Source organism: Bidens hawaiensis, unplaced genomic scaffold (assembly GCF_021521415.1).
Source record: "Bidens hawaiensis isolate Kalapana, Puna unplaced genomic scaffold, B.hawaiensis_p1.1 tig00028088_1, whole genome shotgun sequence".
Classification (NCBI taxonomy): Eukaryota; Viridiplantae; Streptophyta; class Magnoliopsida; order Asterales; family Asteraceae; genus Bidens; species Bidens hawaiensis.
Window position 1 is genome coordinate 229,286 of NW_027494574.1, and position 24,124 is coordinate 253,409.

Consider the following 24,124-nt stretch of genomic DNA (forward strand, 5'->3'; position numbering starts at 1 on the left):
TCGTGAAAAAATGGATTCGCGTACGTAATGTACGTTAAGACATTAGTGTATTGGATCTTTTCATTATACATATAATACATATAGATATATACGAGTAGTATAAACCATAAGTCAGAATAAATATAGTATAATTTATTTGGATTTAAATTTAAAAAAGCAGAAAAAACGTGTCCATTGATATGGATAATAATTGAGCACCACAAAGCTCCCACTATAATTGGTGAGATTGCAAAATATTCTGGTCACTGTCATTACCGATTAGGTCGTAATATTAATAACCTCATCCCATATTTTATCCCGACATCGACTGGACTCTAGTCTGATTCTGTCAAATTTTTATCCATTTTACCTTGATTTTAGCCTCATTATTTCTTTATATATATATCAACCCGTAATCATCATCATATATTCATTATATCCATTTCATCCATTTCCATTTCTTCTTACACCCCAATTCACTCTATACATATATACATCTCTTCAATTCAGGTAATAATAATAATAATAATAATAATAATAATAATAATAATAATAATAATAATAATAATAATAATAATAATAGTAATAATCATGTTCATTATTATTATTATTATTATTATTATTATTATGCTTTCTGTTTTAACTGTTTAAATAAATCCGACGGTAATTATTATTATCATTATTATTGTTGTGTTTTCAATTGAGGTAATAATAATAATAATTACGTGTTTCTGTTCATTATATGTTCATGATTTGACCTAATTTGCTTTGTATGCTTCTGGTTATTTACTGTTTATGCTGATTTATTTGATGTCATTGTAAGATTAAGATCTGTTTGATGCTGTATTATTATTATATCCATTTTTACTCTAAATATATTCAATTTAGGTAATTAGTTAATCATAGTTTCATGATTTGACCTAATTTCTGTTGTATGCTTTGGTTATTTACTGTTTATAGTTTATACTGTGTTCTTCATGTCATTGTAAGATCTGTTTGATGTTGTATAATAATAATAATAATAATTATCATTATTATTAGTATTATTATTATTATTATTATTGGAATGTTAATCAAGTAACTCGGTCTGGTGTCAATATGTGTTGCTTTCGTAGCGTAAGATCTAAACTGTGTGAATGTTTTTTTTATGTTATTTAATTTGAATTTGTTGATTGTTACTAGATCTGACCCGTTATTGGCTGATAATAATCCATACTTACACTTTGGCTGATAATAATACATACTTTCACTTTTGTTACGAAGTGCAATTTGGTAGTATAATCATCATAGATTTATACTTGATTCTTACTCGAGTTCTCTCACAATAATGATTATGAACGAAATGGAGAAACGTACTGGCGAAATTGAGTATAATTCGAATGTAAATTGAAAGTAAATTCTATGGTAATTACTGATTATGCTATCGGGATTGTTGTTGACAACAAAAGTGAAAGTTAAGATTATCATTGGTCAAAGTATAAGTATCCAATTTTCCGTTTTTTTTTTAACTTTTGTAAAGATGTGTTTTTTTCTTTCTTTTTTTTATTGTTATTTTTTTAAGATCTGTAGATTTTGAATCAGTTTTGTTCCTGAACTTGATTTGAAATCCGGTGAGGATAATCTGATCTAGTCCCGTTTATTGAATTTCTGTTAATAATAATAACCATAATCGTGTGGATTAGCTTCTGGTGTTGGTCTTCTATATGCCAGTAAACAGTTGATGTTGTAGAAATAAATCAACTTTTGCTGTCAAATATGTCATTTTCTGAATAATAAGTCATTGATAATGACCGAATTTATAGTCAAACTCATTATCCTTTTCTTTAATGCCGATAAATATTTCCTTTACACGATATATACGTTTGACATAAAACAATAATCTTGAAGGTGTGACATAAACCTAATGATTTGTGCAATTTTTGTAAGTTGTGATTAAAGTTTAATGGATACATGACTCTCATAGATCCACCTTATCACCTTTTGAATTCAATTTTTGACTGAATTTATTGTTGGGTGTTTGGTGTGGTAGGTGTGACTGTGGTGGTAGGTATGCTTGAGGATGTACCCTTTAAGAATGCTTTATATATAAGTTTAGTGTTATTAGTTATAGACTTGTAGAACGCGTAGCAAATAAGAAGCACGTGTCGATTTATGTTCTTTGTTAGGTGTTAATCAGTTGACTTTTTGTCTAATTGCTAACATTATAAATTAATTGTGCCACCTGTTTATTATCAAGCACCTTCACGAAGCAACACTGATTGTGCATATGATAACTGTAAATAGTACTTTGATTTGATCATGCTTACAAATGTTTATATGATTATGTTTAATTTAGTAGGTGATTGTGCAGATATAGATCAAATGGAATATATAGGGGGTTAAACCAAACTCTATGGCCTTGGCTGGTATGATCTACTTCTAATCGTTTCATTTCGTCTTTAATGTACACGTTGACTTTTGCGTCAAAGTCAATAGGTGTCGTTTTCAAATCTGATATACATTTTCTCAAGAAAACGTTGATAATACTGTTAACAAGTTTAAACAACGGGTGCTTTTGAATATGTACCAAGATTAATATTGGTCTTGAGTTTGAGAAATTGTGGTTTTACCTAACAGTTACTTATCTTGCAAGGAAACGGGTCACATCGATAGAATGTGTCAGAAGTCACCAAAAGAGTATTTTTAATATAATTTCTTGATACATATCTGGCACATTAGTTATTTAACAAAATAAAATATAGTGAGACAAAAAGTGTTTTGGGTCAACCCGATCCATTTTGACTTGTCGCCCAACCTGGTTAACATGCCCATCTCTTTTACTTTAATGTCAACTTGCATATCTTCCTTAATTCTTTGAAACTTTTTTTAAAATTTGAATCATGGTTACTATTTACTATACGCAGATTACTCACTGTCTGCAGTTAGAAGCAAGTCTGGAACTTTAGGATTTAAGGTTATTGAAGGCGAAAGAAAGACAGAAAATTACTCCGGAAATAGGACACCTGGCATGGAATTTGAACCAGATTGGACAAGTTACAAAAAATATTCTGCTTGTAGAACTCAAGTGATTAGTACCACAACTTCGTGGGCCCGTAAGATACCTATAAGTGAAGGGTATCATGAGTTTCTGTAGTCAACATCTTACAATTTCAATTCCTTTCTTATTATTCTTTTCTTCTAATCAAGAAGAACAATTTGATCAACTCTGAAAAGTTTAGCCTTTTGCACTTTAACATGCCTGAATCTGTTTGTGGAGGAGATATCGGTGACACAAATCCAAATATGTGCATCTCCAAATCGGTCCGTAAGACTGAGGCCAGTGATGATGACCGTGACTGCTGCCTGGTCTTGCCCGGGCTGCCCGATGATATAGCAAAGTACTGTCTTGCCCTTGTCCCAAGGTCATATTTTCCGAAAATGGGAGGTGTGTCATGGAGATGGAGGTCATTTATTAAAAGCAAGGAGTTTATTATTGTTAGAAAACTTGCTGGTTTAGTTGAAGAATGGCTTTATGTTTTGACTACTGATGCTGAAGGAGATGGGACCCACTGGGAGGTCTTGGATTGTCTTGGAAATAAGTTATCGGTCCTACCTCAAATGCCGGGACCCATGAAAGCGGGCTTTGGGGTTGTGGTTCTTAACGGGAAGCTTATTGTCATGGCTGGTTATTCAATGAGTGACGGCGTCAGCTCGGTTTCTTCTGATGTGTATCAATATGATTCTTGCCTTAACAGGTTTGTTACTTCATAACTTCATTTATTATTTTCACAATTTGACACGTTTACTAATGAATGGTCGGTTTAGGTTTGAGTTATTATCTCAAACGGGTCAAATACAATATTGGTAAAAGTCACTTAACACTTCGTTTTGGCCCGTTTACTTATGAATGGGTCGATTTAGGTTGTGTTTTTATCTCAAAACGGGTTAAATAAAATATAGATAAAAGTAAACTTTCTTTTGACCCGTTTACTTATAAATTCGTTGATTTGGGCTGTGATTTTATCCTAAACGGGTCAAATATAATATAGGTAAAGGTCGCTAGAACTCTGTTTTTAATGCACATGATCTCCGTAAGTCCATATCGTTCTATTTTAAAGAATTATGTTATCATTTTAATTATATTGTTTTAGTAACTGTAGTTATCACATCGAGTATTTTAGCAAATGGGCAAAAAAGTGTTTGCGGGTCAGCCCAACCTGTCTTACTAAAAGCGCAGTAGTCAAATATCAGTTTAATTTGGAAACAAATAGTGTAATAACCCGATTTATTCATATAAAAATTATAATATTAAATCTTAAGATAGTATTATAATGAAAATGATAAAGAATAATAAAAAGTATATTAATTGTGGATATTATAGAAATTTGCAAATTGAATTCAAGATCTGATTGTTTTGAAATTTATCCAACTAATACTAAATAAGTTAAAATATATAGAAACATGAAACAAAGTTCACGACCCACAAATCAATTTCGCTAGACATGATTTGGTTTCTTCGTTTACTGGCCTTCAACCTAATCGAAACAGATAACCACGCTTTTAAATCCCTTATCTACTCCAACGAAATCGTCCTTATCTCTGATGTTTAACACACTATTTAACCGCTCGCGAAACCCTACCAGTCGCTCTACCTCCTTGCGTGAAAGCACCACCTGTTTCCCTTCCGATCAACTTAAATATTCGTCGCACCTGCCATCAAGGATAACCTCTACAGCCGACGGGAATACAACGACTGGCATCTCTGCTGTATCTGAAGCCGTTAAACTGACGATTTCTAAACCCAGCCGTAAGCGTTTGTGTGGTGCCCGCGCGACCGCTGCCTTGTTCCTCAGAATTTTTATTACAAAAAGTCCGTTATGTTACTTAAGCATTTTAAATGTATAGAGCTGGGTAAAACTTATTGCTAAACTAGAAGGTTTAATGTGCAAGCTATCAAATAGTTAAAATATATATATATATATATATATATATATATAAGTTAAAGGGCTAATTTTGTCATTTCTTAAAAGTAAATTAGAATCATAATAAACTACGTTTTCTTGAACCGGCGGAAACGGAACTTCCATATAGCTTCCTTCCATCTCGTATAAATATCAACGAACGACCTCTTATTCGGAAAACCCTAAATCTCTACTTTTCTCTGCCGCCCTGTAAATTGCCGGAAGCACGCCGCAACCGCATGCTGGACGTACCATCCGCCATCGTCACGCCACTGCCGTACGTGTTGTTTACTCCGACGTGCTCCGGTTCTCATTCTATTTCCGCTCGTTGGAAGTCCGAAACCAACCGTTCATCTAGGCTTAAGGTAATATTATATACGGATTTAATTCGACTGTCAACCAAGGAGTTTGGAACCCATGAATTCTGAATTTGTGTGATCTTTTGTTCTTCTTAAAAAGCTACTGGTAAAACGTTAATTATGGTGTAACTGGAAGAGAACCTAGTGCTACAACAAAAGCAAATATATAATATTATTATACAAAACTATTAAAACAAAGAAAAGAAAATTGTTTTCTCAATTTACTGCAACTTATTTTATCAATATAGTTTGTGAAGTGGTATTATATACTTAAAAGTGTACATTCAAAGAATTTGTTAAATGCCCACTGTATTATTATGTGTATATAATATTAAGGTTGATTGCTTAAATAAGTCTTTACAGAGACATTCATTATTTGGTACAATAAGGTTCATGCAACTAATATTTTACGGTATAAACAACCACAAGATCACACAAATTGCGTTACCTAACTAATCGGTAATATAATTTAAGATGCGGTAAAATTGTAGGATTTCGTGACGATTAATTCGAGCTTACGGTTTATTTCGGTTAACGCTATTCCGCTTTTAAGGTACGGATTCCGTGTTTTTCTTCTTTTAGCTTTATATTGTTTTCACCGTTCTCGTAGTGGTACGGATTCTGTTTCTTGTTACTTCGTAGTACGGTTTCTGGTTTCTTTCACTCATAGTATTATTTATATTCCGTTACTTCATAGTGCGGTTTTTGTTCTCGTTTACTAATAGTATTGAATCTATTCCGTTACTTTGTAGTACGGATTTTCGTTACGCGTCGGTTATATTTTTAGTTCAGTTATTTTATATGATATATTTTAGTTATATGTTTTTAGTTTTAGTACTCTGTTACCCGAGCATTTTCTGACTTGTCGTTGGGGCGTCAACGGGAAGGCACTTATCGTGACAGTGCGTAATCAAAGTTCACGGCGTCTCTAACTAGTACTTTTGAAGTATTAGGGCCACTTGGAGGCGTATAGATCGATCTTAGCTCCGACTTCTGACTCCTGACATGGCACTTATCGTGACAGTGCGTAATCAAAGTTCACGGCGTCTCTGAAAGTACTCATGTAGTACCTTGGCCCCTTAGAGGCGTATAGATCGATCTTAGCTCTGACTCCTGACTCCTGACTTCTGTTTGAGATGGAACAATGTGTGCACGCCACCCACACCGTCTCCTTGGTGCATGGACTGGCTAGCTGTGTACCCCTCTGTTTAGGCTCTGGGTGCTTCCGTATTACACGACCTATTTATTTTAACATCATCGTCGTGTATTTTAGTAATTATATTTTGTTTCGCTATATTTCTGGTCCGTTTTGATATGTGTATATGCATTTGATTAAATTTGAGTATATTCAGATTACGTCCCGATCGTGTATCGGATTATGTTTCGCATTTAATTATAGTTCAGTTAAATGTTACACGTTATATGTTACACGTCATACATTATATGTTACAAGTTATATGTTTCTGGCTCTGGGTGTTTTTGTTATAGTTCTGATATATTTCCGCATGCGTTTGACCATGTTCTGGCCAAGTGTCGGATCATACATCCGAATTTTGTTAAGTATATGTTTCGGTAAAAAGGGTTGGTTTCGAGTTTGAATTGAAGTTCGTATATTTATTCTCTTACGTCTGTCCTTACCTATACTATTGTTCTTTCCGTTACTGGGCAATTTTTGGCTTAGCCGTGTTTTCTTGTTTTGTTTTTCTTATTTTGTTTTCAGGTAATCCGGGATTCGGGGAATTTAGTGATGAGAGATAAAAATGAAGTTCAAGCTTCTAAAAGTTAATTCATTTTGTTTAATAATATGACGTAGGTTGCATTAATTTTTGTTGTATTTTGGATTGTGGCGTTGATTTGATATCTGTAATAGTAACACGTTAGCCTGTTCCGGGTTGGGGTGTTACAGTTATGGTATCAGAGCCAAGGCTCTTTCCTGTAGAAAACTTAAACCTTAAAATCAGAATTGTGAGATAATGGGTAGACGTTGGGTTAGGACTTCACATTTCTTATCAATCTTCTGGCTCATCGTTTTGTGATTTCCAATCTATTTGTTGAGTCTTTTCTATTATTACCCAAAGGCACCTCTCCTTTTTATGGCTTTCACTAGCATTATTTGTTAAGCTTTTCTATCATTGTTCCGAACGCTCTACGAATGAAGACATCAAGATAATGACTACTGAAGACAAATGTTCGACACAGTTGTTTGGATCACAATCTTAACTTACCAGTCTACATTCGGTTCCAAATTTGCTGCCACGTATGCGTCTAGACGTTCGAAAAATCCATTTATCTTCATTTGAATGTATGTGACGTTTGCTGTTAATAAGAACTTTTAAGATTTTGACATCGTTTCTTAATTAGCCTGCCATCACACAATTTTTTTTCATAAACTTAACGAGGTCTTTAAGATGCATAATGGAAAGACGGTTAGGACATGTCCGTAAGGTAAATTGACGATTATGGTCGCGAACGTAATCGTGAATTTACAGGTACGTATGTGTGCTACTAAAATTCTATTGTGTAAATTAATGCTCCCCTAATACTTTGATATGACCTCGTCATATGATTTTCACTTCGTCGTGCAATTGTTGTGTCTTTTGTTTATTTATTTAATTAGTTGTATATGAGTTAAGAAATTTATTTTAACATAATATGATATTTGAAATTTTGAGTATAATTAAGTTTCATTAGACGTCATGTTATAGTGTATGGTATTCGATCTAATATGTTGTGTCTCTATTAAATCTGAATTTTCTCGTTTTTGTTTTGCAATTTCGAGGACGAAATTTTTTTAGGGGGTACAATTGTAATAACCCGATTTATTCATATAAAAATTATAATATTAAATCTTAAGATAGTATTATAATGAAAATGATAAAGAATAATAAAAAGTATATTAATTGTGGATATTATAGAAATTTGCAAATTGAATTCAAGATCTGATTGTTTTGAAATTTATCCAACTAATACTAAATAAGTTAAAATATATAGAAACATGAAACAAAGTTCACGACCCACAAATCAATTTCGCTAGACATGATTTGGTTTCTTCGTTTACTGGCCTTCAACCTAATCGAAACAGATAACCACGCTTTTAAATCCCTTATCTACTCCAACGAAATCGTCCTTATCTCTGATGTTTAACACACTATTTAACCGCTCGCGAAACCCTACCAGTCGCTCTACCTCCTTGCGTGAAAGCACCACCTGTTTCCCTTCCGATCAACTTAAATATTCGTCGCACCTGCCATCAAGGATAACCTCTACAGCCGACGGGAATACAACGACTGGCATCTCTGCTGTATCTGAAGCCGTTAAACTGACGATTTCTAAACCCAGCCGTAAGCGTTTGTGTGGTGCCCGCGCGACCGCTGCCTTGTTCCTCAGAATTTTTATTACAAAAAGTCCGTTATGTTACTTAAGCATTTTAAATGTATAGAGCTGGGTAAAACTTATTGCTAAACTAGAAGGTTTAATGTGCAAGCTATCAAATAGTTAAAATATATATATATATATATATATATATATATATATATATATATATATATATAAGTTAAAGGGCTAATTTTGTCATTTCTTAAAAGTAAATTAGAATCATAATAAACTACGTTTTCTTGAACCGGCGGAAACGGAACTTCCATATAGCTTCCTTCCATCTCGTATAAATATCAACGAACGACCTCTTATTCGGAAAACCCTAAATCTCTACTTTTCTCTGCCGCCCTGTAAATTGCCGGAAGCACGCCGCAACCGCATGCTGGACGTACCATCCGCCATCGTCACGCCACTGCCGTACGTGTTGTTTACTCCGACGTGCTCCGGTTCTCATTCTATTTCCGCTCGTTGGAAGTCCGAAACCAACCGTTCATCTAGGCTTAAGGTAATATTATATACGGATTTAATTCGACTGTCAACCAAGGAGTTTGGAACCCATGAATTCTGAATTTGTGTGATCTTTTGTTCTTCTTAAAAAGCTACTGGTAAAACGTTAATTATGGTGTAACTGGAAGAGAACCTAGTGCTACAACAAAAGCAAATATATAATATTATTATACAAAACTATTAAAACAAAGAAAAGAAAATTGTTTTCTCAATTTACTGCAACTTATTTTATCAATATAGTTTGTGAAGTGGTATTATATACTTAAAAGTGTACATTCAAAGAATTTGTTAAATGCCCACTGTATTATTATGTGTATATAATATTAAGGTTGATTGCTTAAATAAGTCTTTACAGAGACATTCATTATTTGGTACAATAAGGTTCATGCAACTAATATTTTACGGTATAAACAACCACAAGATCACACAAATTGCGTTACCTAACTAATCGGTAATATAATTTAAGATGCGGTAAAATTGTAGGATTTCGTGACGATTAATTCGAGCTTACGGTTTATTTCGGTTAACGCTATTCCGCTTTTAAGGTACGGATTCCGTGTTTTTCTTCTTTTAGCTTTATATTGTTTTCACCGTTCTCGTAGTGGTACGGATTCTGTTTCTTGTTACTTCGTAGTACGGTTTCTGGTTTCTTTCACTCATAGTATTATTTATATTCCGTTACTTCATAGTGCGGTTTTTGTTCTCGTTTACTAATAGTATTGAATCTATTCCGTTACTTTGTAGTACGGATTTTCGTTACGCGTCGGTTATATTTTTAGTTCAGTTATTTTATATGATATATTTTAGTTATATGTTTTTAGTTTTAGTACTCTGTTACCCGAGCATTTTCTGACTTGTCGTTGGGGCGTCAACGGGAAGGCACTTATCGTGACAGTGCGTAATCAAAGTTCACGGCGTCTCTAACTAGTACTTTTGAAGTATTAGGGCCACTTGGAGGCGTATAGATCGATCTTAGCTCCGACTTCTGACTCCTGACATGGCACTTATCGTGACAGTGCGTAATCAAAGTTCACGGCGTCTCTGAAAGTACTCATGTAGTACCTTGGCCACTTAGAGGCGTATAGATCGATCTTAGCTCTGACTCCTGACTCCTGACTTCTGTTTGAGATGGAACAATGTGTGCACGCCACCCACACCGTCTCCTTGGTGCATGGACTGGCTAGCTGTGTACCCCTCTGTTTAGGCTCTGGGTGCTTCCGTATTACACGACCTATTTATTTTAACATCATCGTCGTGTATTTTAGTAATTATATTTTGTTTCGCTATATTTCTGGTCCGTTTTGATATGTGTATATGCATTTGATTAAATTTGAGTATATTCAGATTACGTCCCGATCGTGTATCGGATTATGTTTCGCATTTAATTATAGTTCAGTTAAATGTTACACGTTATATGTTACACGTCATACATTATATGTTACAAGTTATATGTTTCTGGCTCTGGGTGTTTTTGTTATAGTTCTGATATATTTCCGCATGCGTTTGACCATGTTCTGGCCAAGTGTCGGATCATACATCCGAATTTTGTTAAGTATATGTTTCGGTAAAAAGGGTTGGTTTCGAGTTTGAATTGAAGTTCGTATATTTATTCTCTTACGTCTGTCCTTACCTATACTATTGTTCTTTCCGTTACTGGGCAATTTTTGGCTTAGCCGTGTTTTCTTGTTTTGTTTTTCTTATTTTGTTTTCAGGTAATCCGGGATTCGGGGAATTTAGTGATGAGAGATAAAAATGAAGTTCAAGCTTCTAAAAGTTAATTCATTTTGTTTAATAATATGACGTAGGTTGCATTAATTTTTGTTGTATTTTGGATTGTGGCGTTGATTTGATATCTGTAATAGTAACACGTTAGCCTGTTCCGGGTTGGGGTGTTACAAATAGTCTTCCAACTATTAAATTATTATTAATGAGTAAACTACACAAATAATCCCTGTGTGTAAAAAGACTAAAATGACCTATCTAACTAAAAATTTATTTGAAATGAGACGAAACCACAAATCCGGATTAGAACGCTTGGACTTAAAAAGGTTTATTTTGGCCAAACCACAAGGACGGAATCCGTAGTTTGCTAAAAAAGGTTATTGTTACAGCTTAAACTCGATATAATCAAAAGTATCAAACAACACAAATCTTAAACAGCTTTTGGTTTTATACGTTTAATGTAACAATTATAATTCTGTGGTTGCAGTTGGAGCAAGATTGCAAACATGAACATGCCTAGATATGACTTTGCATGCGCGGAAGTAAACGGTGTTATTTATGCAGTTGGAGGTTATGGGGTGGATGGAGATTCTCTCTCATGTGCTGAGGTGTACAACCCAGAAACTGGAATGTGGACTGTTATCGAGTCCCTTCGTCGCCCCCGGTGGGGTTGTTTTGCATGCGGGTTCGAGGGTAAATTATATGTCATGGGCGGTCGGTCAAGTTTCACTATCGGAAATTCAAGGTTTGTTCATCATATCACACATTTATATCTCAAAAGAAACAACCTTTAGATAATTAGTCCTTCAACTATTAAATTTCTTAGTAAGTTACATAATATTCCTTTAGATAAAATGACTGAAATGCCCTTTTATATGAAACCACTGGTACTGAAAAATCCGAAAAATAAATAAAATAATGGACTAAAACTGTTGTTTTGGCCAAACCACAGCCCATAGGGACGAAAATCGTAATTTACTTTAAATAATATTAATTATTTTATAGAATATAGTGATTTTAAAGGTTTGTAGAAATTTTAGGTTGGTTCAGAATGATTATTTTGGCTCGTTTAGTATTTATTAGTTAATTTATATGCATTTATAATCATTTTCATATATTTTAATTATATTTTTATATATAACATAATATATCTTTTTTATTTATTGTTGTCACAGTTTTATACATAATAATTATTGTATAATTAGATATCTAAAATTAAAATTCTATAATAATATAATAATAGGCTCGTGACCCAGCTCGAGTTCCGAAAATGAAGCTCGGGAACGTTCATTAAACAAGTTTGTTTAGGTTGAGCACGTTTAAGCTCGGTTTGATTTGAGCTTTTAGCGAGACGATCTCGAGTGCCTAATGAGCAGCTTGGATTATTTGCACCCCTATTCTTATTATTAAAAATCACTGAAAGAACAACCAGTGTAGTATAACAAGTAATATATATTCTTTAAATATGTGTACAACTAGGTTCGTTGACGTGTACAACCCCGAAGAGCACTCATGGTGCGAGATGAAAAACGGGTGCGTGATGGTAACCGCTCATGCTGTGGTAGGAAAAAAGCTATTTTGTATGGAATGGAAAAACCAACGAAAACTCGCCATTTTCAACCCTGCAGACAATTCATGGAAAATGGTCGCGGTCCCGGTTATTGGAAGCTCAAGTGTCGGGTTTCGGTTTGGTATAATCGAAGACAAACTGTTGCTTTTTTCACTTGAAGTAGAACAAGGAGGATTCAACACACTTTTGTATGACCCGACTGCAACTCCCGGGTCCGAATGGCAAATGTCAAAGATTAAACCATCTGGTTTGTGTTTGTGTTGTGTCACAATTAGGGCATGATGATTTGACTGGTAATGTTTTTGTTTTTTAAACTGTTGATTTGAATGTGTTGTTTTGTTGTGTTTTGTAATAATAAGGGATATTGATCATGTTTTAGAACTTGTTACTTGTAAGGAAATTGATGCTAATGTGATGGTTCCTAGATTTGTTTTTGAGTTGTTGCGATCTTGTTTACGTTCGTTTGGTGAGTTAAATCCGTTCATATGACGTTAATTTTAGACTACGTGCATTGGGTTAGCTGAAAAGTGAAAATGTTACTGTCATGTAGGCATGAAGACTTTTACTAACCTTTACATACAACCCGTGTAATGGTTTAACTAATAAATAACTATTATTTTTTTTTTTAAATTAAAAAGTAAGTTGTTGAATTTGATTGGCTTGATTAATTTGTGACATCGGATTAGAATATTATATTCGACTTTTTGTTTGTAAAAAGTTTTTAAGGAATAAGATACCCGGATTAGAATAAAGAGAGTTAGAAAGGGACTTGTGACGCTTAAAAACATGAATAAAAAAGTAACATTTAGAATCTGACAACACATTTGTTTGCTAACTCTTAAGGATATAGAGCATCCACGGTTGAAAACATATTTTTCGTCTCCCCTATTCTGGTTTTGTCTTTCTCATAGCAAAAATGGTTTATAACATAGAATTTGAACATTTTCTTATTTGCCCGATCTTGGATCGTCTGTTTACTCGTTATATTTTAATACATTAATAAGCTTTTTAAAAAGTTCGTAAAACTATTTATCATAGAGCTTTAATTATTTGCAATTACAATATCTATTTTTTATTAAGTAAATTGTTAATTTATTTGTGTCCCATGTAAGGTAATGTTAAATCTCAACTGACTATACAGGCTTACAATACAACAGGGTCAGTTCCTTGATTCTACACTTACCAAAAAAAGGGGCTCGAGTATGTAAAAGCCTTATAAACTGCAAAAACCGGTTCTCATACTAACAAACATTCTATGACTTGAGGGGCCTACCTCATGCCAAACCGAGGATTAACTAGGGGCACAAACGAGTTAATCTGAGCCCGAGCTAGGCTTGTATTGGCTTACAAGGGCTCAAGCTCGGCTCATTTTGAGCTCCTTTCTTAAAGCTCGAGCTTAATCTCGGCTCGAACCCGTTTAGTACCTGAAACAAGCTACAACTTGACTCGAGCTCAACCATGAAGTGTTAACTTAATACATAGAAGTCCAAAAATGCAAAACTTAAAAGCCCACGACACTCGTTAAGGTTAAGGCTCGACAAGCCTAAACAAGTTTTCCAATAACAACCTATCTATCAGACTATCGCTGCACCATAATGTTATCCAGCGGAGACTTCATAAGAGGTCACATTAGTGTGTTCAAAGTCGGATATTCGATCGGATAGTGAACCGGATATTAGAAATATCCAAACAAAATGACAATTATAAAGAAACTTAAAGAACTATTTTTAAAAATATTTTGGATTTCTAAAATATCCAAAAATTATCCGAACTATCCGAAAAACTATCAGAATTTTATACATAATATTTAGTATTTAATAAATAAAAAGAATATTTCGTATATACAAAATATTTCAAAATCATTATCCGAATCCGAAATTTCGGATAATTCAGATTCAGATTTTCGGATATTTTGAATACGGATTCAGACATTTTTAAACACCTAGGTCACATATCATAATACTACTACCACTTAAGCACGTTTAAATATGAAATTCTCATCTCACCCGCTACCATTAAGAGCACATAACGTGTTATAGTACAAAATATATCCACCTCCTTATATATAAAGTTTCCTTCTCCTCCCTGACCGATGTAAGATGTCACATCTCCCTACAAGGTTCATGCTCGAGTGGCTCGCGAGTAGGCGTGCAAACAAGCCGAGCCCGAGCTCGACTAGATTCATTTTCACCCATACTGGCGAGCCACCGGGGTCGTTTGCACCCTTCGACCCTCGTATTATAGGTCCGGTTTCCCGTTATACTCTTTCCGTTTACCATTAACCAAATCTACGCCATTAAACACACAAAACACAATAAATCTAAAAAATTGGCGGCAACACACACTCTCTCTTCTAGGGTTTCTACCACCCATTCTCCGCCGTGCTCCGCCGTCCTCCGCCACAATGTTCGGAGCTCCGGCATCCTCCTTACCCTCCTTATTCGGCACTCCATCCACACCAGCCTTCGGCACTGCATCCTCAACACCAGCTTTCGGCACACCATCATCCACACCAGCATTCGGCACACCATCCACACCAGCATTCGGTACACCGTCCACGTCATCATTCGCCACTAGCTTCGGTTCATCACTGTTCAATACTCCCGCTACGACGCCGTTTAACACTCAACAACAGCAGCAGCAACAGCAAACGACGCCGTTTCAGCAACAAAGTTCAAATCCGTTTGGATTTACAACGCCAGCTAATAATAATAATATTTTCGGACAAACGACTCCGGCAGCGACGCCGTTTAACGCAACGACGCCGTTTAATGCGCAATTAACTACTCAGATGGCGCCTGTAGCCCCGCTACCATTCTCTCTAGCTGATCGAGACATTCAGGTATGTGTGTATATATATATGTATGTATTTATAATTTGTATTTTACTTTAAGCAATTGAAGCCCTAACCCTAGGTTTTCAAGTGTTATGTCAATTGTGTTAATGATAATTATTAGGGAAAATATCACATAATAGTAACCGAGTTTCAATGTTAAAAGTTAAAAACTCAAAATACACAGTCTTCTAGAAATAGGAAGTCGTAGGAGGGGTATCAAACGGAGTCCGATTGAGCTCATTTCTGCGGCGTTGGAACCGTCTTGTTGAACTCATCCCATACATCTTAGGTTTCAGGATGTAGGTTTTCTTTTGACGAGACCGTGTTAATTATTAGGGAAAATATCACATAATAGTAACCGAGTTTCATTTTTAAAAGTTAAAAACTCAGAATACACGTCTTCTAAAAATAGGAAGTTGTGCAAGGGGTATCAAATGGAGTCCGATTGAGCTCATTTCAGCGGCTTTGGAACCGTCTCGTTGAACTCTTCATTTTAGGTTTTAGGGTGTAGGTTTCTTTTGACGAGACAGTTGTAACGCTGCTTGAATGAGCTCAGTCGAAGTTTGTTAGATACCCTTTGTACGATTTTTTAATTTTAGAAGACTTTGTCGAATATTCTGACCCTTGAAAACTGTTCGGATTAGGTTATTTGTGCATTTTTTGTATTTTACACAGTCTTCTAGAAATAGGAAGTCGTAGGAGGGGTATCAAACGGAGTCCAATTGAGCTCATTTCTGCGGCGTTGGAACCGTCTTGTTGAATTCATCCCATACATCTTAGGTTTCAGGATGTAGGTTTTCTTTTAACGAGACCGTGTTAATTATTAGGGAAAATATCACATAATAGTAACCGAGTTTCATTGTTAAAAGTTAAAAACTCAGAATACACGTCTTCTAAAAATAGGAAGTTGTGCAAGGGGTATAAAATGGAGTCCGATTGAGCTCATTTCAGCGGCTTTGGAACCGTCTCGTTGAACTCTTCATTTTAGGTTTTAGGGTGTAGGTTTCTTTTGACGAGACAGTTGTAACGCTGCTTGAATGAGCTCAGTCGAAGTTTGTTAGATACCCTTTGTACGATTTTTTAATTTTAGAAGACTTTGTCGAATATTCTGACCCTTGAAAACTGTTCGGATTAGGTTATTTGTGCATTTTTTGTATTTTACACAGTCTTCTAGAAATAGGAAGTCGTAGGAGGGGTATCAAACGGAGTCCGATTGAGCTCATTTCTGCGGCGTTGGAACCGTCTTGTTGAACTCATCCCATACATCTTAGGTTTCAGGATGTAGGTTTTTTTTTGACGAGACCGTGTTAATTATTAGGGAAAATATCACATAATAGTAACCGAGTTTCATTTTTAAAAGTTAAAAACTCAGAATACACGTCTTCTAAAAATAGGAAGTTGTGCAAGGGGTATCAAATGGAGTCCGATTGAGCTCATTTCAGCGGCTTTGGAACCGTCTCGTTGAACTCTTCATTTTAGGTTTTAGGGTGTAGGTTTCTTTTGACGAGACAGTTGTAACGCTGCTTGAATGAGCTCAGTCGAAGTTTGTTAGATACCCTTTGTACGATTTTTTAATTTTAGAAGACTTTGTCGAATATTCTGACCCTTGAAAACTGTTCGGATTAGGTTACTTGTGCATTTTTTGTATTTTACACAGTCTTCTAGAAATAGGAAGTCGTAGGAGGGGTATCAAACGGAGTCCGATTGAGCTCATTTCTGCGGCGTTGGAACCGTCTTGTTGAACTCATCCCATACATCTTAGGTTTCAGGATGTAGGTTTTTTTTTGACGAGACCGTGTTAATTATTAGGGAAAATATCACATAATAGTAACCGAGTTTCATTTTTAAAAGTTAAAAACTCAGAATACACGTCTTCTAAAAATAGGAAGTTGTGCAAGGGGTATCAAATGGAGTCCGATTGAGCTCATTTCAGCGGCGTTGGAACCGTCTCGTCGAACTCTTCATTTTAGGTTTTAGGGTGTAGGTTTCTTTTGACGAGACAGTTGTAACGCTGCTTGAATGAGCTCAGTCGAAGTTTGTTAGATACCCTTTGTACGATTTTTTAATTTTAGAAGACTTTGTCGAATATTCTGACCCTTGAAAACTGTTCGGATTAGGTTATTTGTGCATTTTTTGCCCAAATTGGTCACTAAACCTTCAAACCGAGCCATCATTGGAATTTTTTTTGTTTAAAGAACGAAACGGAGGAGAAGATGTGGGGGTTGGGATTTATATGTAATTATATTAAAATATAAAATACCTAAAATGCACGTCACTGTTCTGCACAGTTACCCTTTTATTATACTCTAATAATGTATTGAATCGTTTTTTTTTTGTTATTAGGCGATACTTGATGCTTACAAGGATGAAATTGCTAACCCTAAGTATGCTTTCAAGGTTGGACTGCTATCTCTTTTTGTGTGATCATGTTTACATACTGAACACATTATTGCTCTGTTTTAGTATCTTGAAGTGATACTTTTATCTATAATATAGTTACAGCTAGGGAAGTGTAAACAAGCTGAGTTTGAGCTCGTCTAGGTTTGAGATCGGCTTGTTTTAAGCTTTATTTCTAGAGCTCAAGGTCTGCTCGTGAGTAGTTTTTCAAGCTCGAGCTCGACTCGCTTATCATTTGTTAATTAGTTTACTTATATTTATACTTATTTTATGTATATATTTTAATTATATTATTCATATATAACATAATGTATATCATCTGATTTTTTTTCATAGTTTATATATAATAGTTATTATAATAAAATTACATATTTAATGTTAAAAAGATTATATAAATAACGAGCTCGTTTAGGCTCACAAGCCGGCTTGGTCGAGATTTCTAGGCTTGGGGTTGTTTAAGCTCTGCTCAATTTGAGCTTTTAACAAGCCTATCTCAAGTAGCCCACAGGCAGCTTGGCTGGGTTGCACCCCTATTTTCAGCTTGTTGTATAAGCGTTAGGCAGTAAGATCAAAGTTTTGTATCTTGAAGTGTAAGTAGAAAGCTGTATAACATTGAATATTTATTAAGTTATAGCCTATTATTTACGGTCTATTTTTTGTTTTTTTGTTAAACATAAAAGCTTACAAGATATTTTTCTCTGCAGCACTTGCTGTTCAGTGTGACTGAACCACAATTTAGGGCAAAGCCTGCTGGTGTATCAGATGTAAGTTTATTAGTATCATTCTTTGCTGGTTTCACATTTTGGATCTGTATTTTGAATATCTTTAAATATTTTTAGAGTTTTTTGTTCTATAATGTTGGGTTTGCTAAGACTGGCGAATAGTTTATGTTTGGCAGATAATGTGGGCGGAGGCCATGGGTAAGCTAGAAGGCATGGAGGCTTCTAATTGTGAACGTCTTTGGCCCCAGCTTGTAAAGGGTTTTAAAGATCTTTCTGAACGCCTTAAGGTATCTGGTATTAATACGAGTTTGCTGTTATTCTGAATGCAAATACCTACTTGTGTTTTGCTAGACTGTTATGATTGCTGTTAAATAGCATATCCATATTAATACGAGTATGCTATTATTCTGGTAACTTAGAAGCTTAATTATGCTAAGGTTGGGCAGCAGATATTATCTTTCTTAAGAAGAATTATGTGACCAAATTTTTAGGGATAGGAAGTAACTTTGTTACTCATTTATGAATAAGTAAATTTAAGATGGCCTTAGCTTATTTGTACACACACACACACACATTATACGGTAAATAGTTGGTCTGTTTTTTATTTGAATGACATAATAGCAGTTAGCAGATGACATGTTATAGCAATGACAGTACACCGATGCCTACAATATAATGGTCAATACGCGGCTAGCCCACTTGGTAGAGGCACATGCCTCTTAGAGGGGAAGTACCATGTTCAAACCTGGGCAAGAGAGTAGTTTAGAGTCATTGGTGTAAATTAGAGTAGGAGTAACATTTTCTGTTCGAAAAAAAACCTACTGTATAATTATGAGTTATACAAATACAAATGGTAAATACAATTTATTGTAATTGGTGTGAAGGTTAAATTGAAATGACAGTTGGGTTTTTAGAAGTATTGCACGTAGACTGGGTCATGAAGCATGGTAGGAGACCTTATTTTTAGATGCCAGACATAAATGTATGAATAACTTCCAGAGTTATGTAATTGTGACTGACAAGAATATACACAAGCACACCCTTGAAACTGTAAAGCTGCAACTAGTGTTGGTTTAATACGTGTATATTAAATAAAGCATACTAATTTGTAGGCTTTATAGTTGAACTAAACCTACTCAAATATTCAGGCTTTATAATGGACATCAATTCTAACTTATAGAATGCGGGTATTTTACTTATTGGTTTCAAATTTCGTTGGTATTCATATTATTTGGCCCTCATGAGCAGCAGCGAATTCTTCCTATTTTGAAGCTGGTTACAGTTACACGCTTGCATTTTATTAAATTCTGATTTAGTTATTGAATACTTATGCAGCTTCAAGATGAAGTCATAGTTTCAGATGCTGAGAGATTGCAAATGACTCAAACCAATGTGAAAGTGGTACAAGTGTCTATTCTTTGTCTTTCACACACGGGTTTTTACAGTTTAGTAAATACACTTTTTAGCAGCATACTAACACTTCATTTTTACAGCTTCAAAGGCATTTTCAAGCTGATACTTTTCCTAGGATAGAGAGATTGAGACAATCCGAAAAGGCTTTGCAAAGGCGCCTCTTAAGGGTAATTGTTTGCATGTCTTTGTTATGGTGTAGACTGTAGAAGATAGACGGGTTAGTAATGGGTTAAAATGGGTACTGGTTGAAACAAGCCACTTTTATTATGGATTGAAACAAGCAACCCGAGAAACACTTTTCACTCTAATTTTATAGAGGCCGTTCTATAAGTTTAAAATTTCGTATATATTCCTCTAAACTTCATCTTGTTATGCTGAGATGATCCACGATAACATTTTGCCATTTCTTAGTAAATAAAATAGAATTAGTTACTAGTAACATTATATGATGGTTCACAATAATAACTTTGTTTTCTTACTTGGACCATTACAAGTAGCTGATTTTCTTTTTATAATGAAATGGATGTGTTTATTATGATATTATGTAATTTAGAAGGGTAAATATGATATTTTGGAATTTAGGACATATATGAAGTTTTGAACCTTTAAAAGGACATATTTGAAATTAACCTGCTTTTATAAATATTTATTTCGTTTGTTATAATTAGAAAACCGATATTATTACAATAATAATCAAATGTCACAAAAGTTGTTTGTTATAATTACAAAACCTTGGTTCAACTTGATTTCTTTTTATTTTTTTCTTTTGTATTTTTATTTAATTGTACATTTTTATTTGCAAAAGTTGATGAGAATACTAGAAGCATTAGAGGCCAAAGGCTTTCGGTTGCCTTTGACCAAAGGAGAAGTTGAACTCGCTGAGAAGTTGGTTACAATAATCAGACAGGTTGGTATTCACTTTCATAGTTACATCTACATGCTTCTTAATGATGTTTTACTTAAACTTACTAAAATACCCTTGCAGTTAAAAGGATCCGGAGCTGAACTTTCTAGAAGGGTCCAGAATCTGATGACTGTAGCTCGAGTTCAAACAAATGGTCATGGTGGTGCTTCTGTGTATATACCGGGATCAACTAAAATAGATGAACAGAGTCTTGCTGATATGCACGAGGTACTTGTTTGCCGCAACCATTTTATATATTAATTATAAATAATAAATATTAATACTTTGATGACGTTTATAATTCGTTTTTGGTAAAATGGAGGTTGAGTAATGGTCAAAACATGTTCGGGCTAAAAATTTGAAATTGGCTAATCTTTAATATGGGCCAGGACGGGTGGGGTTGACTCATCAGACAGTTTTTTAGTACAATTAAAATGATAATTGAATTCTTACGAATAAAATAGTTTAGGACATTTTGAGCATTTAGATAACACTTTGGAGTTTGGGCAATGTTTGACCCATGATTTGACGACCCGTTGGAATAAAAGCAATGTTTGACCAATAATTTGACAACCCGTTGGAATAAAATATATACGCTTCATTTTATTGATTTGATCTGTTTGAATAGATTAAACTGCGGTTTTCTTTCCTGTGATTTGTCCAAATTTACGGTTTTAGTCCAATAGTTTCAAATTTGTGATTTTCGTCTCTGTGGTTTCATTTCACTTGCAATTAAACCCGAATTCATTAACCCCGTTAAGTCTGATCGTTAAACTCATCAGCGTGACCCTCACGTGAGGGGCAGTTTTGTCAAATAAACCCTAGTCCTAATTCGCAAGCCCCCTCACGTGAGGGGTTGAGGTGCATTTGGGGAAAAAAAGGACAAAATACCCCTCACGTGAAGGGCACGCTGATTGGTTTAACGACCAGACTTAACGGGGTTAATGAATTCAAGTCTAATTGCAAGTGAAATGGGACGAAAATCGCAAATTTGAAACTATTGGACTAAAACCGCAGATTTGAACAAACCATAGGGACGAAAACTGCAGTTCACTCGTTTGAATATCTAATGACTTTTATTCAAGTTATCATTTAGGCCGCAAAAGAACCGATCCATTTTGACAAACGATCCATTTTCTATTTTGTTTTTATTTAAGACTACATTAGATATGCGAGAATTGATTAAAGGTTATACTTCAGTATTACATTGAAATAAAAGGGTTTATGAAATGTTACTTAAGGTTTTACAAAAGCAAACAGAAGCTGTTGCTCGGCTGGGAAACGTGTTGAAACGCGACATAAGAGATATGGAGATCATAGTGGCCGAGGACACGCAAATGGCAGATGTGTAAAATCATAATATGTTGTATTTTGATCTTTTCTGAAGCTTATTGTAGTTTTATTTTGTTGGTGAAATGAAACTTTTTTGAATTTTGTTTTATTTAAACATAATTGTTGCTAACATTTTAAAAAATCTAGTTTCAAAGACTATACATTACATGAGACTTTTAGTTACTTGTCTTAAAAGGCATTTGAGGCTTTGAGATACATAGATTCTTCTTTTTATATGTCGGTTACAGTACGAAAAATTATCAGGGTGTAACCGAGCTGAGTAATATGTGCGTCTGTCCACAAGCACACGGATTCAGCCGGCCTTGCACAGTTGACATACATTACAGCCAAAATGCTTGCATCGGACTGAGTGTGGAAAATTATGACCCAGTAAAAGAACTTCTGTGTTCGTCACTCGTTACAAGCGCAAAGTGCCTAGTCATGCGACCTTTGTAACAACGTTAATACGATATCACAGTAGAATTATATAAGTATATAACATAAGGGTGAGCAACTTAACCACCGTAACCGTTAACCGAACCATAACCGCCATAACCAAACCGATAACCGACATAACCAATGGGTCGGTTTAATGAATTTTTGAAAACCGTCAAATACGGGCCGGTTGTGGTTAAATATAATTTCAAACCCGCTATAACCGAACCGACTCATTTATTTAACCAACAAATGTGTGGGATTAACTTTCACCAAACATATTGTCGGATTGTACTATTTTTATGTTTTTGGTTCAACGTTAGTAATCGAATTATCTTGAATTTCATTGATGGATTATATAAAGTCATTTTTTTGAATATTTGGTATTAATGTTACCGAATATATATTTTGTTGGATTATGCCATGTTGTGTTTTTTAATATTTGGTACCAAACTTTTAGGCTCAATTACATTGTCTTGCTTATGGTTAACTGACCCATAACCGACTCGCTATAACCATCAAAACCGATTAACCGAAACCGTCATAACGGATCGGTTATGCTTATGGTTATCCATTAACCGATATATCGGTTATGGTTATGGGTTTGGTTCAAAACCGACCCATGCACACCCCTAATATAACTAACATTTTTTTTATTTTTTTTAATAACCAAATATTATTTATATGTGCCCTTAAGGGGCTTGAGCACCCAACCTCCAATTTATTATAAAACGACCATACGATTTTCACAAATTTCCTTTGATTAACAAAAAAAAAAAAAAAACTATTTAGAATTTTAGGTGATTAAAACCGTTCATATAATTATATAAACACCTTTTTTATACTTTTTATACATCTTGACAAGTGAAAATGTTAGAAATAATATTTTATAAAATATAAATAGCATCGGTAGCGTTACGAAAGAAGTAAGGCTTTTTGACGCATGCCCACGTCAAAAAGAAAACATCGTTTTCAAGGTGACTGCCCAACAAGAAAATCATATTATTTAACAAATAAATTAACCCATAAAATACCGAAAGTAGATAAATAATTTATGTTTGCAGTATTTTTTAAGTGTATTTCTTAATGTTTTAATACATTATAACCATATTTTAGGACCTAATATTCTCATAATTTATAAATAGCACCTAACTTCAACTCTGGGAATATTGGGACTTTATTATTTGTTGTTTGATATACTTATATAAATTATATTGCTAACTTACTATTTCCGATTTTAATAATAATAATAATAATAAGTTAACTTATTCAAACCATGAGTGGATTTGAGGAGGGTATAGATGAGTCGAGTTGAGCCTAAGTTTTTGTCAAGACTCCAGCTCGTTGAGATTTAGATTTGTATTTCTATAGCTCGAACTTGGTTGGAGAGTTGCATGTCAAACTTGAGCTCGACCCGTTTATTAATTATTTGATTATTTTTATAATTATTATATATATTTATAAATTATAATTATAATTATATATATAAATTTTCATATAGTATAATATGTATATTATTTAATTATTTTTATCATATATAAATACATTAAATTAAAATTATATTAATAAAAATCTCGTTTAGGCTCGTGAGCTGGCTCAAGCTCGATATGTGAAGCTCGGTCTCATCTATTAA

General features: G+C 34.4%; 2 protein-coding genes across 3 annotated transcripts; both read left to right on the forward strand.

Annotated features, from left to right (window-relative positions):
• Nucleotides 1–362: 362 nt before the first annotated feature.
• LOC143576377 (F-box/kelch-repeat protein At1g67480-like) lies at nucleotides 363–12,930 on the forward strand. Of its 2 annotated transcripts, XM_077060480.1 has the most exons (5): nucleotides 363–489; nucleotides 2,318–2,384; nucleotides 2,883–3,713; nucleotides 11,370–11,627; nucleotides 12,362–12,929. In XM_077060480.1, the coding sequence occupies exons 3-5, from the start codon at nucleotides 3,214–3,216 to the stop codon at nucleotides 12,732–12,734; spliced, it is 1,131 nt and encodes a 376-aa protein (XP_076916595.1). In that variant the 5' UTR covers nucleotides 363–489; nucleotides 2,318–2,384; nucleotides 2,883–3,213; the 3' UTR covers nucleotides 12,735–12,929. The 2 variants fall into 2 exon arrangements, with proteins under 2 accessions (XP_076916595.1, XP_076916596.1); XM_077060481.1 differs by lacking the exons at nucleotides 363–489; nucleotides 2,318–2,384 and having other exon boundaries at nucleotides 3,104–3,713; nucleotides 12,362–12,930.
• A 1,801-nt stretch (nucleotides 12,931–14,731) lies between these two features.
• On the forward strand, nucleotides 14,732–22,362 carry LOC143576378 (nuclear pore complex protein NUP54-like). The gene is made up of 9 exons (XM_077060482.1): nucleotides 14,732–15,294; nucleotides 17,632–17,685; nucleotides 18,390–18,449; nucleotides 18,584–18,694; nucleotides 19,743–19,808; nucleotides 19,901–19,987; nucleotides 20,626–20,727; nucleotides 20,806–20,952; nucleotides 21,966–22,362. Exons 1-9 carry the CDS (start codon nucleotides 14,857–14,859, stop codon nucleotides 22,074–22,076), a joined length of 1,176 nt encoding a protein of 391 aa, XP_076916597.1. The 5' UTR covers nucleotides 14,732–14,856; the 3' UTR covers nucleotides 22,077–22,362.
• The last annotated feature ends 1,762 nt before the right edge of the window (nucleotides 22,363–24,124 follow it).

Excerpts from the sequence above, each read along its gene's own strand:
- LOC143576377 (XM_077060480.1), top strand. The coding sequence starts at position 3,214 with ATGCCTGAATCTGTTTGTGGAGGAGATATCGGTGACACAAATCCAAAT. Across the intron at positions 3,714-11,369 it reads TATGATTCTTGCCTTAACAG|TTGGAGCAAGATTGCAAACA; the intron begins GTTTGTTACTTC and ends CTGTGGTTGCAG. Across the intron at positions 11,628-12,361 it reads TTCACTATCGGAAATTCAAG|GTTCGTTGACGTGTACAACC; the intron begins GTTTGTTCATCA and ends GTGTACAACTAG.
- LOC143576378 (XM_077060482.1), top strand. The coding sequence starts at position 14,857 with ATGTTCGGAGCTCCGGCATCCTCCTTACCCTCCTTATTCGGCACTCCA. Across the intron at positions 18,450-18,583 it reads AGCCTGCTGGTGTATCAGAT|ATAATGTGGGCGGAGGCCAT; the intron begins GTAAGTTTATTA and ends TATGTTTGGCAG. Across the intron at positions 18,695-19,742 it reads ATCTTTCTGAACGCCTTAAG|CTTCAAGATGAAGTCATAGT; the intron begins GTATCTGGTATT and ends ATACTTATGCAG.